At 38.6% G+C, this 14,654-nt stretch overlaps 1 protein-coding gene across 2 annotated transcripts in view; it reads left to right on the top strand.

The window, feature by feature from the left end:
• Positions 1–14,654, top strand: part of SYT1 (synaptotagmin 1) — a 339,701-nt gene that overhangs the window by 247,532 nt on the left and 77,515 nt on the right. For both annotated transcript variants that reach the window (XM_063396421.1, XM_063396419.1), the window contains exon 5: positions 3,362–3,546. In XM_063396421.1, coding sequence (XP_063252491.1) covers positions 3,362–3,546 — 185 coding nt within the window. The remainder of the gene's footprint in view (positions 1–3,361; positions 3,547–14,654) is intronic.

Here is a 14,654-nt window from a genome sequence, read left to right as displayed (position 1 = left end):
AATCACATAGACATTCATGACAGCTTCTTCAAAATAAGTATTCTGTATTTTCCCAGAGGAGTAGAACAAAGAAAATAGCACTGAAACACCAGAAAGTTTACATGCATATTAATCATCCTTAAACCAATAGCTTTTGCTTGGTCGGGTAGGTAAGTATTGCTTGTTTCAAAGCACCCCCTTGTGCAGGTAATCGGTAAGACAAGTTGTACAAGAAGCTTCTGGTTCCCTGACACCTTGATCCCTGGGGCAAGATCTGCATTTTCTAAGTCACCCACCCTACTTCATCTACCACAGAGGTCTTTTGTTCAGTGGTTCATGTCCAGAGACCTCCTGAGGTTTCAAACTGCTGAGCCTGGTCAACCTGGTATATGTAATATGGATGGAGGTGGTCTTCAAACTGTAGGTTCCCACTGTTGTCCACTGGTAAAATATAATTCTTTGAAAATCTGGTATAAGCATGGGTAAAGTCCTGCTGAAATTAAGCAATGTAGGTCTTCAAAATGAGCCACTGCATAAACAGAAATTTCTTACACTGTTGTTAAGATTTTTATAGATACTAGTCACAACTGGTAAACAGCAGCCTGAAAAATAGAAGGCTGCAGACTTGACTCTTCCAGATTGGCTAGTCACTTCAGTATGTCCACCTGGAGATGACATTATAGAAAAGTAGCTTTTGAAACATTATCTTTTTCCGAATTACAGGCACCTCTAGCAGCATCATAAATTGGGGAGCGCGGGTAGAAAAACTCTCAGTCTTTAGTAATTCTGGAAAATTTTGTCAATATTACATGAAGTGATTAACATTTTAAAATATTTGTATCATACTTTTGAAAGGAAACAAACATCTCTTCAAAGCTAGTAATAACTGTATTTTTCACTTCTCTTAAATCTATTATTTACATGCATTGATTGGGCCATCTCTGTCGACAACAATGTTCAAATGAGCCATTTGCTTGACACAGATAGTATACTTCTATTGGGAAAAATAATCCATTCCTTTTGTTTTTTCAAGCTTGAATTTTGCAGTGATTTTGTAAATGTCCAGATTTTGTTACCCCAATTTTTTAACTTTAGTGCTTATGCTTTGTTTCATAAAAAAAGGAAACATATTTTCTCTGAAGAGATAAGTAAGGAATTCTGCATAACTCTTGATGTCCCAGATATTAATTCAATGATCATTTAATTGCATCACAAGAGCTGTTGGGTGAAATTAAATTACAAACAGATGAGAGCAGACAACACATTGTAAAAAAGAAGCTGAGATCTGCAAGTGTTTCAAATGTTCTCTAAGGTACCCTACATTGCTCATGCTCCAAAGAACCAAGGCAGCAGTGCCACAATACCACCTGATAGAACACTTTCAGCACAAAGGCACTCGAATTCACTACCTACACAAGCTTTTTCATCTGCAGGATGCCTACATTCACTGTCTCCTCAACCCACTGATTCTCACAGTTGATGTGTTCCTCTTCTCTTACCTCACAGAGCGGCATCCTGCTGGCAGAACCCCATCCCATAGTCTTGCTGCTCCCCATATTCATGCTTCAGGCACTGCTGACAAATCAGTGAAACAAAAAGCTGATAAATTGGGGCACATCGTTCATTTCCTTTTGGCATAACTCCTGTGGATTATCTTAGGTACAGTGTTACATAAATGCTGTTTCAGGTCCTAAGTGTCTAACAGACTAAGTACACAAGTGAAGTTTAGAATTTGAGTAGAGCACATAGTTCCTGTGAAAGATGATGGGTTTACATTTCTGAGTTCTGGGTGAAAACAATGTAGAAGAGTCAGTTGTGCTATAAAATGGTAGTACACCAGATTTGAAGACAAAATTAAGTACTAATGCATGAAATACAGATTATAAGTTGTGATAAGTGCAGATCTAATGCAACTTTAATGGCAGAATTGCTGCTGCTGACTTCATAAAATACATCCCATAAACAGCTGTTAATCTGTTCACCATTTGTCTCTTACCATTCATTTGTTTAGTAATCAGTTCTCATTTGTTCTACATATGGTACAGCTTTCCTTTTATAGCAGTTGCATTTAATGAATAACTGGAGGCAAAAAAATATTACAGAAATTATTGTTTAACTATTCTCCTGCATTTTTATCTGTCATTAGGGCCATTTGAATAAAAGTTAGAAAATATGTTCATTAAATATAGAGTAAAGAAGGTATAGCTGCTCTGTCATCCTCCTGAACTGGTAATTTGTAGTGGAAGTTCCAGTGACTATGCTTTGCACTCCTCTTAGCTCCTTAGGCAATTAATTTTCTCTGTTTATACTGTCCATTCCCTTTTGTGATTCACTGACATCAACATGTCAAATTTGATTCACTTTTTGCCTTTGTTCTGTAGCTCTGTATCATATTAGAGACCTTTAGGTAATGCACTGAGTATCTTGCAGACCAACTGAGTGCATTTCAAGATTTTTCGAAAATGACAGTTTACAAGATTAAAATTTTTTCAGGTGTTCTGCTTAAATGTGGAAATCAGTGGTCATTAAAACGGATTTGTGTGAAGATAATTGCCTTCTGGAGTACTTGTGTTTAAGTGTCATCTGAATTGCTTTTTTGTGAAAATTATGATCTTAACAAGAACATTTTATGCTAGTAAATGTTCTCTCTTATTTATTCATGCTTCAGCCATGTCCTGCATCCTGAACTTAATGAAAAAATGTAACACAATCTTTTGTTTATAGGAGGGTGTAGGTGAGAATATAGCTGTGGGCTGAAACTTTGCTAGTGTTTAAGGGCATGATGCCAAATAGGGCAAATGCCCACGGATTGGACAGCCCTTTGTCCTTGGTCAGTCTCCACTGGTGACCTTGACCTGCAGCTATTGCGAGGAATCTGCGAATCTGTCAAGTGCAGCAGTGGGCAGAGGAAAAGGGCTGTTCATTAGAACTGACTGCTTGGATCAGATACCATTCCAGAAAGGGGAAATTTCCAGTCAGTTCCACCCGATTCAGCAACAATGCCAGGTGGGTTGGGGAGATAATTAAAGAAAGAAACGAGTAATTGCTTAAATGTGCCGAGCATTTTACAGATTGCACAGTGTAAATATTTTGGATATACTGTTTTCAGATGGTTGAAGAATCAAAATAGCTGCAAGTGAGTTTGATATGTGTCACCAGGCTTGTATATAGATAGATGTGTTAAATTGTCATTGTATGGGCAAATGCTCAGTTGGGAGAAATATATAAATGATGACAGAATATTTTAGAAAGGATCTCAGGTATTTCTGCAAGACATTTTCATTGAAAAAGGCTTAGCTGTGAGAGAAATGTGCTTACTTCTAAATTTAACCCTACTAACGGTTTACCACCTTCTTTTTGTGTGTGTCTTTTTCTCTTCCAGTGCCACCTTGGGCCTTAATAGCCATAGCCATAGTTGCAGTCCTATTAATCCTCACCTGCTGCTTTTGTCTCTGTAAGAAATGCTTGTTCAAAAAGAAGAACAAGAAGAAGGGAAAGGAGAAGGGAGGGAAGAATGCTATTAACATGAAAGATGTTAAAGATTTAGGGAAAAGCATGAAAGACCAGGTAAAGTACCTCTCTGTTTCTTGAACTTTGCATTTGAAGGTTTCTCTTTGATGTGTCTAGAAAAAGCTGTGCTTGTTGTCTCAGTAGTGGCTCTGTGAAGAGTGGACTGGTTGACAGCATCTTCTCAGTGGTATCACAAGGGATGAACCTGGGTGTGGCATCACTGATGAAGCAGCCAGCCAATTTCCCTGCTCTGCTAAAAAATCATGAGCAGGCATATAGTGACTTAAGGGGCAGGTTTTTCACAGGTATCCTGCTTGCTTCAAAAATGGAGCACCTGTGTGCAATTTTCACTGTACATTTTTCAAGACCTAGTACAGTGTTTGGATATCTTACTAACAGTATTTCTGAGATTACATGATAAAGAAAAGTAGTTGTTAACTCTAAATTTCTTTTTACACAAAAGTTCAGCTGAGAAGGAAACAGTAGTATAGAGGCAAAAATGAGTCAGAAACAAGGGGAAATAATCAAAAAGGAAAACCACAGGGACATTCAACACAGTGATGTTTGGAGAATTCATTTTGTGCTAGAGAGGAGAAGATTAAAGATAACAGGCTATATTTGGAACTGTAAGGCAACTGAGTAACTTGAAGAAGAAGATTAATATAATGCCCTTTGAGAGCAGCATCGTTTTCCTAAGGGCAGAAAAGCTTGTCCTCCAGATCTGCTTGGTGGAAGAAAAGCAGAGGCTATAGTGCTTAATACTAAGGGCCACAAACTCAACTAATACATTCCTGAGAGAAAACAAAGCTTTTCATTCAGGAGATTTTAGTATTGCTCTTCCTGGAGCAAACTGTTGGGAATAAGCAGCAGAATGAGGAAATAAACACGAAATATCTATTTGTCCTCAAAGCTCAGACATCTCCTAAGCTAAGAAGACAAAGGACTAGATTTTTCAAAAAGGAAAGTGAAGAAATTTAGAGAATTGCTTTGCAAACCCTCTTAAGTAGGAGCAAATAACTTTAAAGATATTGCATAGTCAAGTCTGTGTTCCCAAGGCACCCGGGGAAGTTGTGCTAGAGCAGTACAGGAGTGATTACCCAGCCAAGAAGATAGGATAAAAGCATGCTCAGGAATAAGGAGATGATTCCACAAGTTGAGGTCTAGCATAGAAGAAAGGCAAGTTGATCAGAAATTCAAGTCAAAGGTGGGAACCTGAGAACTAGGGCCAGCTGGTGAGGGACAAGATCCAAGAAGAGAATCTTAAAGCACAGTAGCTAAAGACACACATGGACCAGTCCAGAACAAGTGGTGAAATGCCACTGCTCAGTGGTGGAACAGCCACCAGTGTGGCTCATCAGCCAGTCATAAGAGTCCTGGAACAGGTTAGCATGGTTTTCCAGGCATGTAGGACGTAGTAGGGGAAGAGTAAAATTGGGACAGTGGGTGAGGAAGCCGTACGAGTCTGATGACCAGCTGCAATAGATTAAGTGAGAGTAGTCAAAAAGGAGCCCAGGAAAGGGGAGGAAAATAATAAGTGTAGAGCAATCCAAGCTATCTCCAGTTTCAGTTTCGGAGACAAGATGACAACAAATGCTGGAGACCCTTGAAAGTGGAGTACTTTGGATACTGCACTAGTGCGCAGTTTCAGCTTTGGTTTCTCCTGGAGATACAGTGCTTCGTGTGCCACACTGATGTACTGGAGTGTGCGACACCAACACAAGACAAATTCACACCTGAAAAAAACATCCTTAGTACACAAAATCACTAATCTAGATGGAGGTATTCCAAAGTTAGAAAGATTAGTCAGACCGAGCTCCAAAAACACCAGAACAGAAATTTTGCGTTTTCCCTTGAAGAAGATATTACGCTGGGGTTTTTTCTCCTTATGATGAATGTGAAACAAACTCCTTCTCTTAAAGCACTTCAAGTTAGCATTCATCCCTGTGTTTGATTTATAGACTTTGTTCTGAGGTATTAATGCTAAAAAAATTGTGAGATATTTCCCCATCAATGTATGAAAAATCAGATCATCAGTTGTTGGATTATCCTAGGCTACTGTTAGCTAGCTCCTCCCATTGAACCCAGAATAATTTGGAAGAACTGCTGTGATTATGCTGATGGAAAAATTTCTTGAAAACTCTATTATGTCCTGCTAATGATAACAAACCTAATACTTTGTTATAGGATACATAATGTGCAATTTGTTGATTAATATTTATGTGGAATTTGTTCCATATCATGTAAGGCCTTTGTTGTATTTACAATGTATTAAGTGTTTTTTAATTATATTCATTAGGACCTGGATAAATGACCATGGATTCTTGGAAAATAAGTATTTGAAATGCAACATTACATTATTTCATTAATATGGAGTTCCATTTGTATCTTTTTAATAGGAAAATTTGATAAAAAGCTGAATCCTGCATCTTTTGTCTACAAAAAGAGCTCAGACTTTGAAATGTTGCACAGATAGGTATTTTAAGATGATTCCATTCAAAATACTTGGTATAGTTACTTAAACCTACATTTGCCTGGATATTTTGGGATTAACCTAGCATGTTTCGTTTTGCATACTAAGGAGTGTAGATTCACAGATGATGTAAATGTCAGACCTTTAATAAGTAGATCACCAACTCTCCAGCCACCTCTCCTCACTGTCTGGGATTTCAAACTCAGGCTAAAAAGTTCTTAAATTAACACCTTAGATTCATTTCTAGCAGTCTGACAGTGTACAGATTTTAAGTCCTTGATGTTCAGTAACTTTTGCAAACTTGATTTCTAATGCAACACTTTGGCTGTAATTTTTTTCTCTATGACATGTTTTTTATTCTATCAGCTAATCTTGACTTACCAGTGCAGGTTTTAATGTACCTAGCTGAACTCAAGGCAATGCAGGATGTTGCGTATTTCAGTTACAAGAATTGAAGCACTTTAGAGGCCCTAGCATAAAACAGAAAGGGGAATAATAAGAATGCCTTTTAGCTGTCCAAAGAAGCAAATTGTTAAAAAACTAATTGAAGAGTAAGATGTAAATCTAATGCCATTATAACAGGCAACATACAGTATTAAAGTTGTCAAAAACTAAAAAACCTAAATCAGTCATTGTTAGGCTTGAACCTGCAAGTGCTAATTACTTCTACCTTCAGCTAAGAGTGCATAATAATAGTTGCTAGTCATGTGGCATCTTGCAGGATCCTAGTTTCTAGGCACATGAAATTGAAAGAGAGTGCCATTTGCTAAATGTAAAGCAACAGCTCCTGGAAATACAATTTTTGTCTTAGATAAAAGATAGTCTGGAATTTTTTGTTGGAGAACTTCTGAACTACTTTTATTCATTCCAAATCATTACAGAGCCATGTAACTTGGCATAGTTGAAGATCCATTTTGGCATAGAGACACAGTCAGCTCAAAAGTCACACATGATAGCTAGGTATTACAGAAAAGGGAATAAATTTTTTGTCTCTTTTGGAATATTTGTGCTTCAAAATATCCACTTCCCTAAACACAACATCAAAAGAGAAACTGTCTTTATATGAAGACTCTCAAAAAATGTGGCTGAGATAGAATGGGAGATGAGTTGAAAATAAGGTTAAGTTTTCAGTCTTGAGACCCATTTCCACTTGAAGCAAAGCTTACATTTTCAAGTCGAGTATACAGCTCTACCATGGGCCACTGGGAGAATTAGATTCCTTCTAGAGAAGGAAAAATTGTTGATGAATGTACAACTGTAAAAAAGGTCATTTCTCCATGTTTTTTACTAATGTTTGTGTGTGGATGTTTTAATTTTTATTTCTTCCTCCTATGTCCTCCTTGTCTATGTTGTGTCTCATGACTGTTCTGGATTGTCACTTGCGGTAGGTTTATTTTGCTCTTTGGACGCACCTAGACTTAAGCTCTCATGCATAGTCTCCCGACAGCTCTGTCTCGTTAGCAGAGATGGACATGTAGTAGCTTTGATACACACATCAAGAGGCTGAACTAAATTGATTGGGTATTTTTTGGTTGGATATATATTTGGGGGGAGGCTGGAGGAGGGTGGAAGAAAAGAGATTGTCATTCTTTCTATTAAAATATTAAATCAAACTGTACCAGAAAGCTCAAGTTTAAAATTGATTGTCACATAAAAATAACTTGCTAATTATATTTCCTTTTTGTATAAATGTCACCATATCAAAAGTAGACAGAAGCAATGTGTATTTTTAATGTCTCAGTTTCTAAGTGTTGCTAAAATGATTGCTATCTCATGAAACTTGCTGTGGGCTCTCACATCATTTCAGTACAGTGCTCAGGCATTAAATTCTTGGTGTTCCATACCAAAGTTTTATAAGTGGTCTTAGTACAGATTTCTATTGGTGCAACCTAGTGACAACTGGCACTAGGGTTTTTGTGAGATCTTTCCATCATGGTTTGCATCTTCATAACTTTCAGTCTCTGCTAATGCCTCTGGTGGCTCCCACTACTTTTTTTCTTTGAGGGGGAAAAAAAAGACCCTGAAGACTCTGCTTCAGAGATGGTGTAATAGCTGCAGATTTATTAACGCATTGGTACAGCAAAATTCATTATTAAGCTCGGCCTGTGGGCTAAGAAAAGGAATAGACATAATCATTTCAGTCATGAGCAGCAGCACTGAGAACTTACTACAATTTAGCCCTATTACCTGGAGAATAATTGTTGTGGTCTGAACATTTTATTAGGTCACAAAGCATTTGTAGAAAATGAGATTTAATAGTTCAGCCCTTTCTCATTGCATCAGGCTAAAACACAGTAACTAGTGAAGAATTTTTGGCTTATAATATGTGTGTTAGGTGAAACAGGAGATTTGGTATTAGGTGTATGTACTACAGCCTGGAGTATGAGTAGTATATTCTTGGCTCTGCTACTGTGTCCTTCAGTCAGCCACCTGACTTCTCTGTATGTTTGTTTTTCCTTTACACTGGCCTTCCTTTTACATTAGGGCTATTCACTAACCTAATCTGAATATTCTGATTCATGTTCCTCTATGAATAGCTGGTGTTATAAAGTGACATGACAGCGAGAGCTGCAGTTGCACCCAGCCAAACTTCAACATAACTATGGTTTTTTTAGATTGATTCACCTTATGATTCTAGCTGTTGATTGTCAAACACCCTTGCCCTTATGTAGACAAAATACTGATGGAACAAGATTTTTAGTGTTAGGTGCCCTGAAATATTTCAAAGTAGAGTGCATTGACCTGTCAGCATGAAGACAATAGCCCAAATGAAGTCAGGATAATCCACACTATCATCTAGAGAGCCTGGCTTTCATTTGAAGGAACTCAAGCCTTTTTTGCCAGAAAAAAATCCAAGAGGATCATTGTGAGGGACAGAAGCTCTGTTGCTGGCAGTGATCTTTTCTTCTGCAGTATTCGGTTACATGCTTGTTTGTTTTCGCAGGTGAACGCCTACAGAATAGCGAGTGTATTTATTGCACAGTGCTGCCTATCTTGGTGTCAGCATGCCAGTTCCCATTTGTTGTCATCTTCAGCCCATGGTGGCATTAGTGCTCACTGTGGCTTATCCACCATGCAGTGAGACATCCTAATTCACACTCAGAGAGATGCTGTGCTGCAGAGCCACTACAGAAGAGGGGGTTAGTCAGGAACAATGGGGACGAGTCTTCTTAGAAAACGAGCCAAATAAGTTTACTGTGGCCTTAAAAATGGATTGCCAGAGTCTTGTTTGTACAGTAATTCAATCTCATCCTTGACCAGTTGTCTGCTTTTTCACCTGCCTCAAAGACAGCTGTGCAGTGTGCATAAAACATTCTGAAAAATGTGAATAACGTTTATGAAGATAAAATGTTATAGATGAGTGTTTGTGTTCTACAAATAGGTTTCCTGTAAAACTCTTTCAAAATTTAGATTTGTAGTAAACTTCAGAAGCCTGAAAATATGGCAGCAGTAGCTCTGAGACACAAGACTGGACTTATTTGCATTCCTGTCTCTTCCTCTCAGTCACTTCCAAGACAACATGGGAGCTTGCTTTGCATACTTCCTGAGTTTGTTTTCCTCCTTTGTTAAACTATTTTTTTCTGTTCAGTAATTGATATGTTACTTCTGTTGTAACCTACTGTACTGTTCGGGTGATGCAAAGATTCAGATCCTGCTCATTCTCTTATGTGTCTTGTTTTCTATATTGAAGGTCTTACCACTGGAAGCTTCCATTTTCAAGGACGTTTTTTGCATTTTCTTGATTAACAGATCAAATTTTGAGTTCTTTATTCAAGACCAGAGTCTGCAAGTTCCTAATGGAGTGGTATTTAGGAAGTATGCAATTAGTCTGTAAATTAAGTGACTTGAATCATACTCTCAAGACATTTACCTACATCCACAGACTGTATGGAGAGATAAACTCCTACATTATGTCTGAAGTTAGTGATTATGCATAATCTACAGGAGCAGCCGTTCATATTAATGTGGTATACATTTTTAAAAGTTAAAATAAAAACTAAATATTTGGGCATATTGTTTTCTTTTTAAGCAAGGGTAGTTACCCTTTACAAATTGATAAATAATAAACCAGGTACTTCATAAAATCATATTTAGAAGATGGTCAGAGGATTATCTTATCTCTTTTTAAGGAACTGAGCCAGTAGGACAGGTCTGTGCCAACTTTTTCTCCATAGATCAAAGTGGCACTTAGTAAATGATGTCTGGCTATATTGAGGTTAATTTTCACTATCAAATTCATGTAGTCCTAATTATATAGTACGACAGGTTTTTCAGACAGGAATAAATGCAGTACTCTGAGTGGTCCTCCCAGGTTAAGGAGCCAGCTCTGTCCCAAAGCACGCTGCTGGCCCACTGCCATTCGTTTGGGGAGGATGAGGAGCAATTGATGGAGCAGCATGCACTGGCCAAGCAGCCCGAAGCTGCCTCCCACTCACAGCCTGCTGCTCCGTGCAAGCAGGCGCTGCCTGCCATATGGCAGGTGGGGGCAGAGCACGGCAGCGTGCTTGCAGCAGTGCCTGCTACTTTTAGTTCACACACATGGGCCCTGCGTTCAAAGCAGAGCCCTGACCCAGGGGATGAGCCTCCAAAATAGGCTTCCAGGTTGAGATCAGATTCATCTTTTTCAGCCTATAAACACTGGCTATAGGTGTTTATAAAACAACAAAACCAGGTTGATTTATGAGCTTAACAGCTCCAACTTAAAGGAATGTATTCAGATTTTACACTTAACACCTTTGGCATTTTCTGTATTTTTCCGTTGCACCAGATTAAGTTGGTATTTTAGTACCCAAACAATTCAGCAAGCTCTTAAGGTGAACATGATGACCTCATGTCATAGAGCTCCTAAAGAAAGAAAATCTTTTGAATAACCCAAAACCATTTAGAAGCTGGATAACAAGCAAGGAAGTAAGCAAGCAAGTCGAGGCATTGCATGCTGAACCCAGCAGGGTTTTTCTCTGTATGCATCAGTGTGGACCACTGCTGGTATGTGAGGCCAACATTCTCACAGCAGTAGTGGCAAAGTAGATTCACAATGACCAAAGCCTGGCACAGCCACTGGAAACCCAGGCTCAACATGCTCTTTAAATTAATTCATGGAGAGAAAGCAGATGCTGAATGAATGAAAGGTTGCCTTTCCTTCTGAGGGACTCTGATAGAGAACATGTTACAATTGCAGGCTTGTCTGCTTTGTGATAGGGAACCAGACAGGAATTTTTAAAGGCTTTTGTTTTCCCTTGGGATAAAAATTGGCCAGATCAGAATTATGGTGTTCTTGAATGGGAAGGATATTGATAAGAGGTGCACCACTGTCAGTGAAAAAGCAGTCATTTCTAGTTGTGGAGGAAAAATTGCCTTTCCAATAAATTGATTGTTGGACATGGCACAGAACATTCTTGCTACAAAATCTTACTGTCTTCTTTTTTCAGCTCACCAGGCATTGCAGAAGCCTGAGGACTCGGCATCATTCAAACATTAAAACAATATTTCCTTCACCATTCCAAAAGAAATGATGGAAGGACAGGTGGAGATGGAAATCAGGACAGCAGCATGCACCATGCAGCAAACAAACTTACAGGCTGCAGTGTCTTTTATTTTGCTTCCCAATGTCTCTCCTTCTTGCTTCATGGTAACTTGTTTCCTTAAAAGTGAGGCTGTAGGCCACCCCATGAGCAGGAGGAACCCTAAAAACTCTGTTAATGAAAGCATTTCTTTATACACAGAAGTAAAAGACACTTTGCATTTTAAATGAATTGCAACATGAGCTAGCCATTAACAAGGCTAGTCATGCTAGCCTTGTGACTCAAGTGACTCAGTCATGATCGTGGCCTCTGCCTCTCAGTACAGAGGCAAGCAAGCACACTTGCTGCCCCAGCAGCTTTGTTACCTGAGTCTCCTACCACTTTACTTTCCTGAAGCTTCTGTGCTCATGGAATCTGGAGGCAACCAGCAGAGCAACTGCCCTTGCAGACCCTCTCATTTTCTACACAGAGTTTGGGGTGGGATTAAAGTTGTTTTGAGCCCCAGAACATAGTTTGTGGTTGATAGTAGTGAGGCAAACCTAGTGACAAGGTCCAGGGGTTTTGGTGGAACTGAGCTGAAAGCAAGGGATGTTGGCAGTGTTCAGGACACAGTGTCACCAGGGAGAGTCCCCTAGCTTTTGTCAGCTAGGGGAATGAGAGGGAGAAAAAACCCAGGAAGTGTAAAAACCCACTACAGGGTGTGGAGTTTCAAAAGAATTGAAAATTAAGCATTTTCTTTAACAACTCAGAAGAAAAGAGGAGGCTGCAAAACCGCTCTAAATAACATTATGGAAGTGAAGATGCAGCCAGCAGATTGAACAGTGGATCTCAAATTGCTGTAATTTTGCTCTTTTTGTTGTAAGAACCACTGCAGAGTAGTGGTTCTGATTTCAGTAGACACAGATGTATCACCTTGAAATGGTTGTACTGGATTAACACTTTCTTGGTACTTTCCTACACCTGCTTACATATAAGCCTATTTTTCAGATACTTGTCCACATTTGAGAGGACGTAGATGTTTCACTGTTGTGTGTTTCTGCATATGTAATGCAGAAATGAAGAAACTGCTTGAGTAAAATTCATGGTCGTCTCAAATTAGAAAAGATAACCCCAGTCTCCAGCACAATGCAATTATGCATTTCTATGTTATATATTTCACAGAAAAAACATTTAAAATGTTATGAAGTTAAAGAAAATGTTAGAGAAGAAAAGACTTACATTCCCCTGCATCTAAATCCAGTCTTTCTGGTTACAGTTTATCAGTTGAAAAGGCTTGATGAAAAGGCTTGCTTATAATTAGAAATATTTTATTGCTTTTAAAACAAATAAAATACAGCTGCGTATTTTAATTGATTGTAGCAAGGCAACAGTAAGATTCAATGCAGTGTGATGCAGTATGCTATAAATGGAGGGTTGTAGTAGTATTCCATTAAATATTGATCTTTCAGAGAATCTCAGTACAAAATTAAAATCCCTGTGGGGTGTTTCAAGTACTTTGAAGCAAACCAATTCTTCTTCCTCTTTAGAACTCAGCAGCTAAATCAAACATGAGAAACTTAGGTGCTTCTTTTGACTCACCTTCTTCCTGAAGCATTAGCCTCTAGTTTGAAAGCAAATTCCTCTCTTAAAAGTAAAAACTATTATTTAGACTTCTATAGAGATGATTTGTCTTTTTTTTCCTCCCCCCAATGCCACAAACCTGTCCATATCCAAACACTGTTCCTAGTGCTTTTTCTTAGTGGTTCAGTGTTTCTGAGACAAGGTCAAGAAGAATCATGTAGCTCTTCAGCTGATGTCAGTAATGTACAGTGTTTTCAATCTCTCATGGAAATAGCTTTCACCTTTCCAGTAGGCTTCTTATAACCTGTGGAGACAAATTTCTTAACCATAGTGTTTCCTGCCTGCATTTCAAAACTCCCTTGCAAGAGAGATGTTAGCTTCCCATTGTATTTTCTATAGTCACAGTAAGAATTTTTTTCACACTGAGCTACCCACAGCTCTGTCATCTGGACTGAATAGAGTTGCAGAAGAGAATGTAGTTTTCCCAGAGAAAGTATGGATATACAACTACTGCCTTGATGGACTGTTTACAAATTCCTCTTATTGGAAATTAGCATATAAGGTTCTTACATTTGCACTTCTTTCCCTGGGGAATGGCCACAGGATATTTTCTCTCAAAGAAAATCCATGTCAAAAGTAGCTGGAAAAGCAGAAAGTCCATTACTTGTCCCAGGAACAATAATATACTGGAGCTGTATATCACTTTGTCATGGAGTCCTCTTTTAGGACCATACTGGGATGATTCAGAGCAGTGGATCTTAGAGTTAACTTCCCACTCTGACTTACTATTTCCTGTTGTCTCCAGGCTCAAATAAACCTGGTTGCTTCAGATGTATTGAGTCACATCTTTTTTTATGATCACAAAACCTTAAGCTTATTTTTATTACCAAATGCAAGAAAGAGTGTTTGGCATAATCATATCATTCCATATCCTGAAAATCCCATGTATAGTCTGCCATAGAGCCTAACAGTTTTCAAGTGTCACAATTCTTGTTGTGCTAACAAAAATGTTGTGCTACAATCAGGGAACTTATTAAGAGCTCAGTGATAAAATGTCTCAAACTAAATTTCATTTCAGGCAGTTCAGCCCTTCTGAATAGAAAGGGTTTAGTTTAAAAAATCTCCTCTTCCAGTCTCACATCTGTGCATCGGATTCTATCCATCCCTGACCTTTCCCACCAATCTCATCCAAGTACAATGTAATTGATGTTTCTAGTAGAGAGTCCATCATTCACTAACATTCAGATATTTACCTGAGACCCAGCTCCTCAGCTCGCAAAAATCAAAACTGTTAGATTGGTTTCATTTCAGCAATGCCGACAGAATTTCTAGCTAATTTCAAAGGTAGAGAAATAATTGCTTAGCGTCATACAGTTTTGAGTCTGACCTTTTGAATTTAGATCTGGCTTCTGGAGAAGAACATTTTCTACTTCAGACATGAATCTTCCTTCTTTCCAAACCCACACAACTGTTGTGTGGCCCTCACTGTGTTCAAGGCTGAGTGAGAATGTTAATGCTTTCATATTTCTTCTTTCCCTAACCACTGTCAGCTGTGTATATAGCTGCTCTCTAGCTTGCTGCCTTTTCAGAGAGCTCCAGCAGCAACCTATTGT

This window comes from Prinia subflava, chromosome 4 (assembly GCF_021018805.1).
Source record: "Prinia subflava isolate CZ2003 ecotype Zambia chromosome 4, Cam_Psub_1.2, whole genome shotgun sequence".
NCBI lineage: Eukaryota > Metazoa > Chordata > Aves > Passeriformes > Cisticolidae > Prinia > Prinia subflava.
This window is presented reverse-complemented; position numbering and strand designations above follow the sequence as displayed.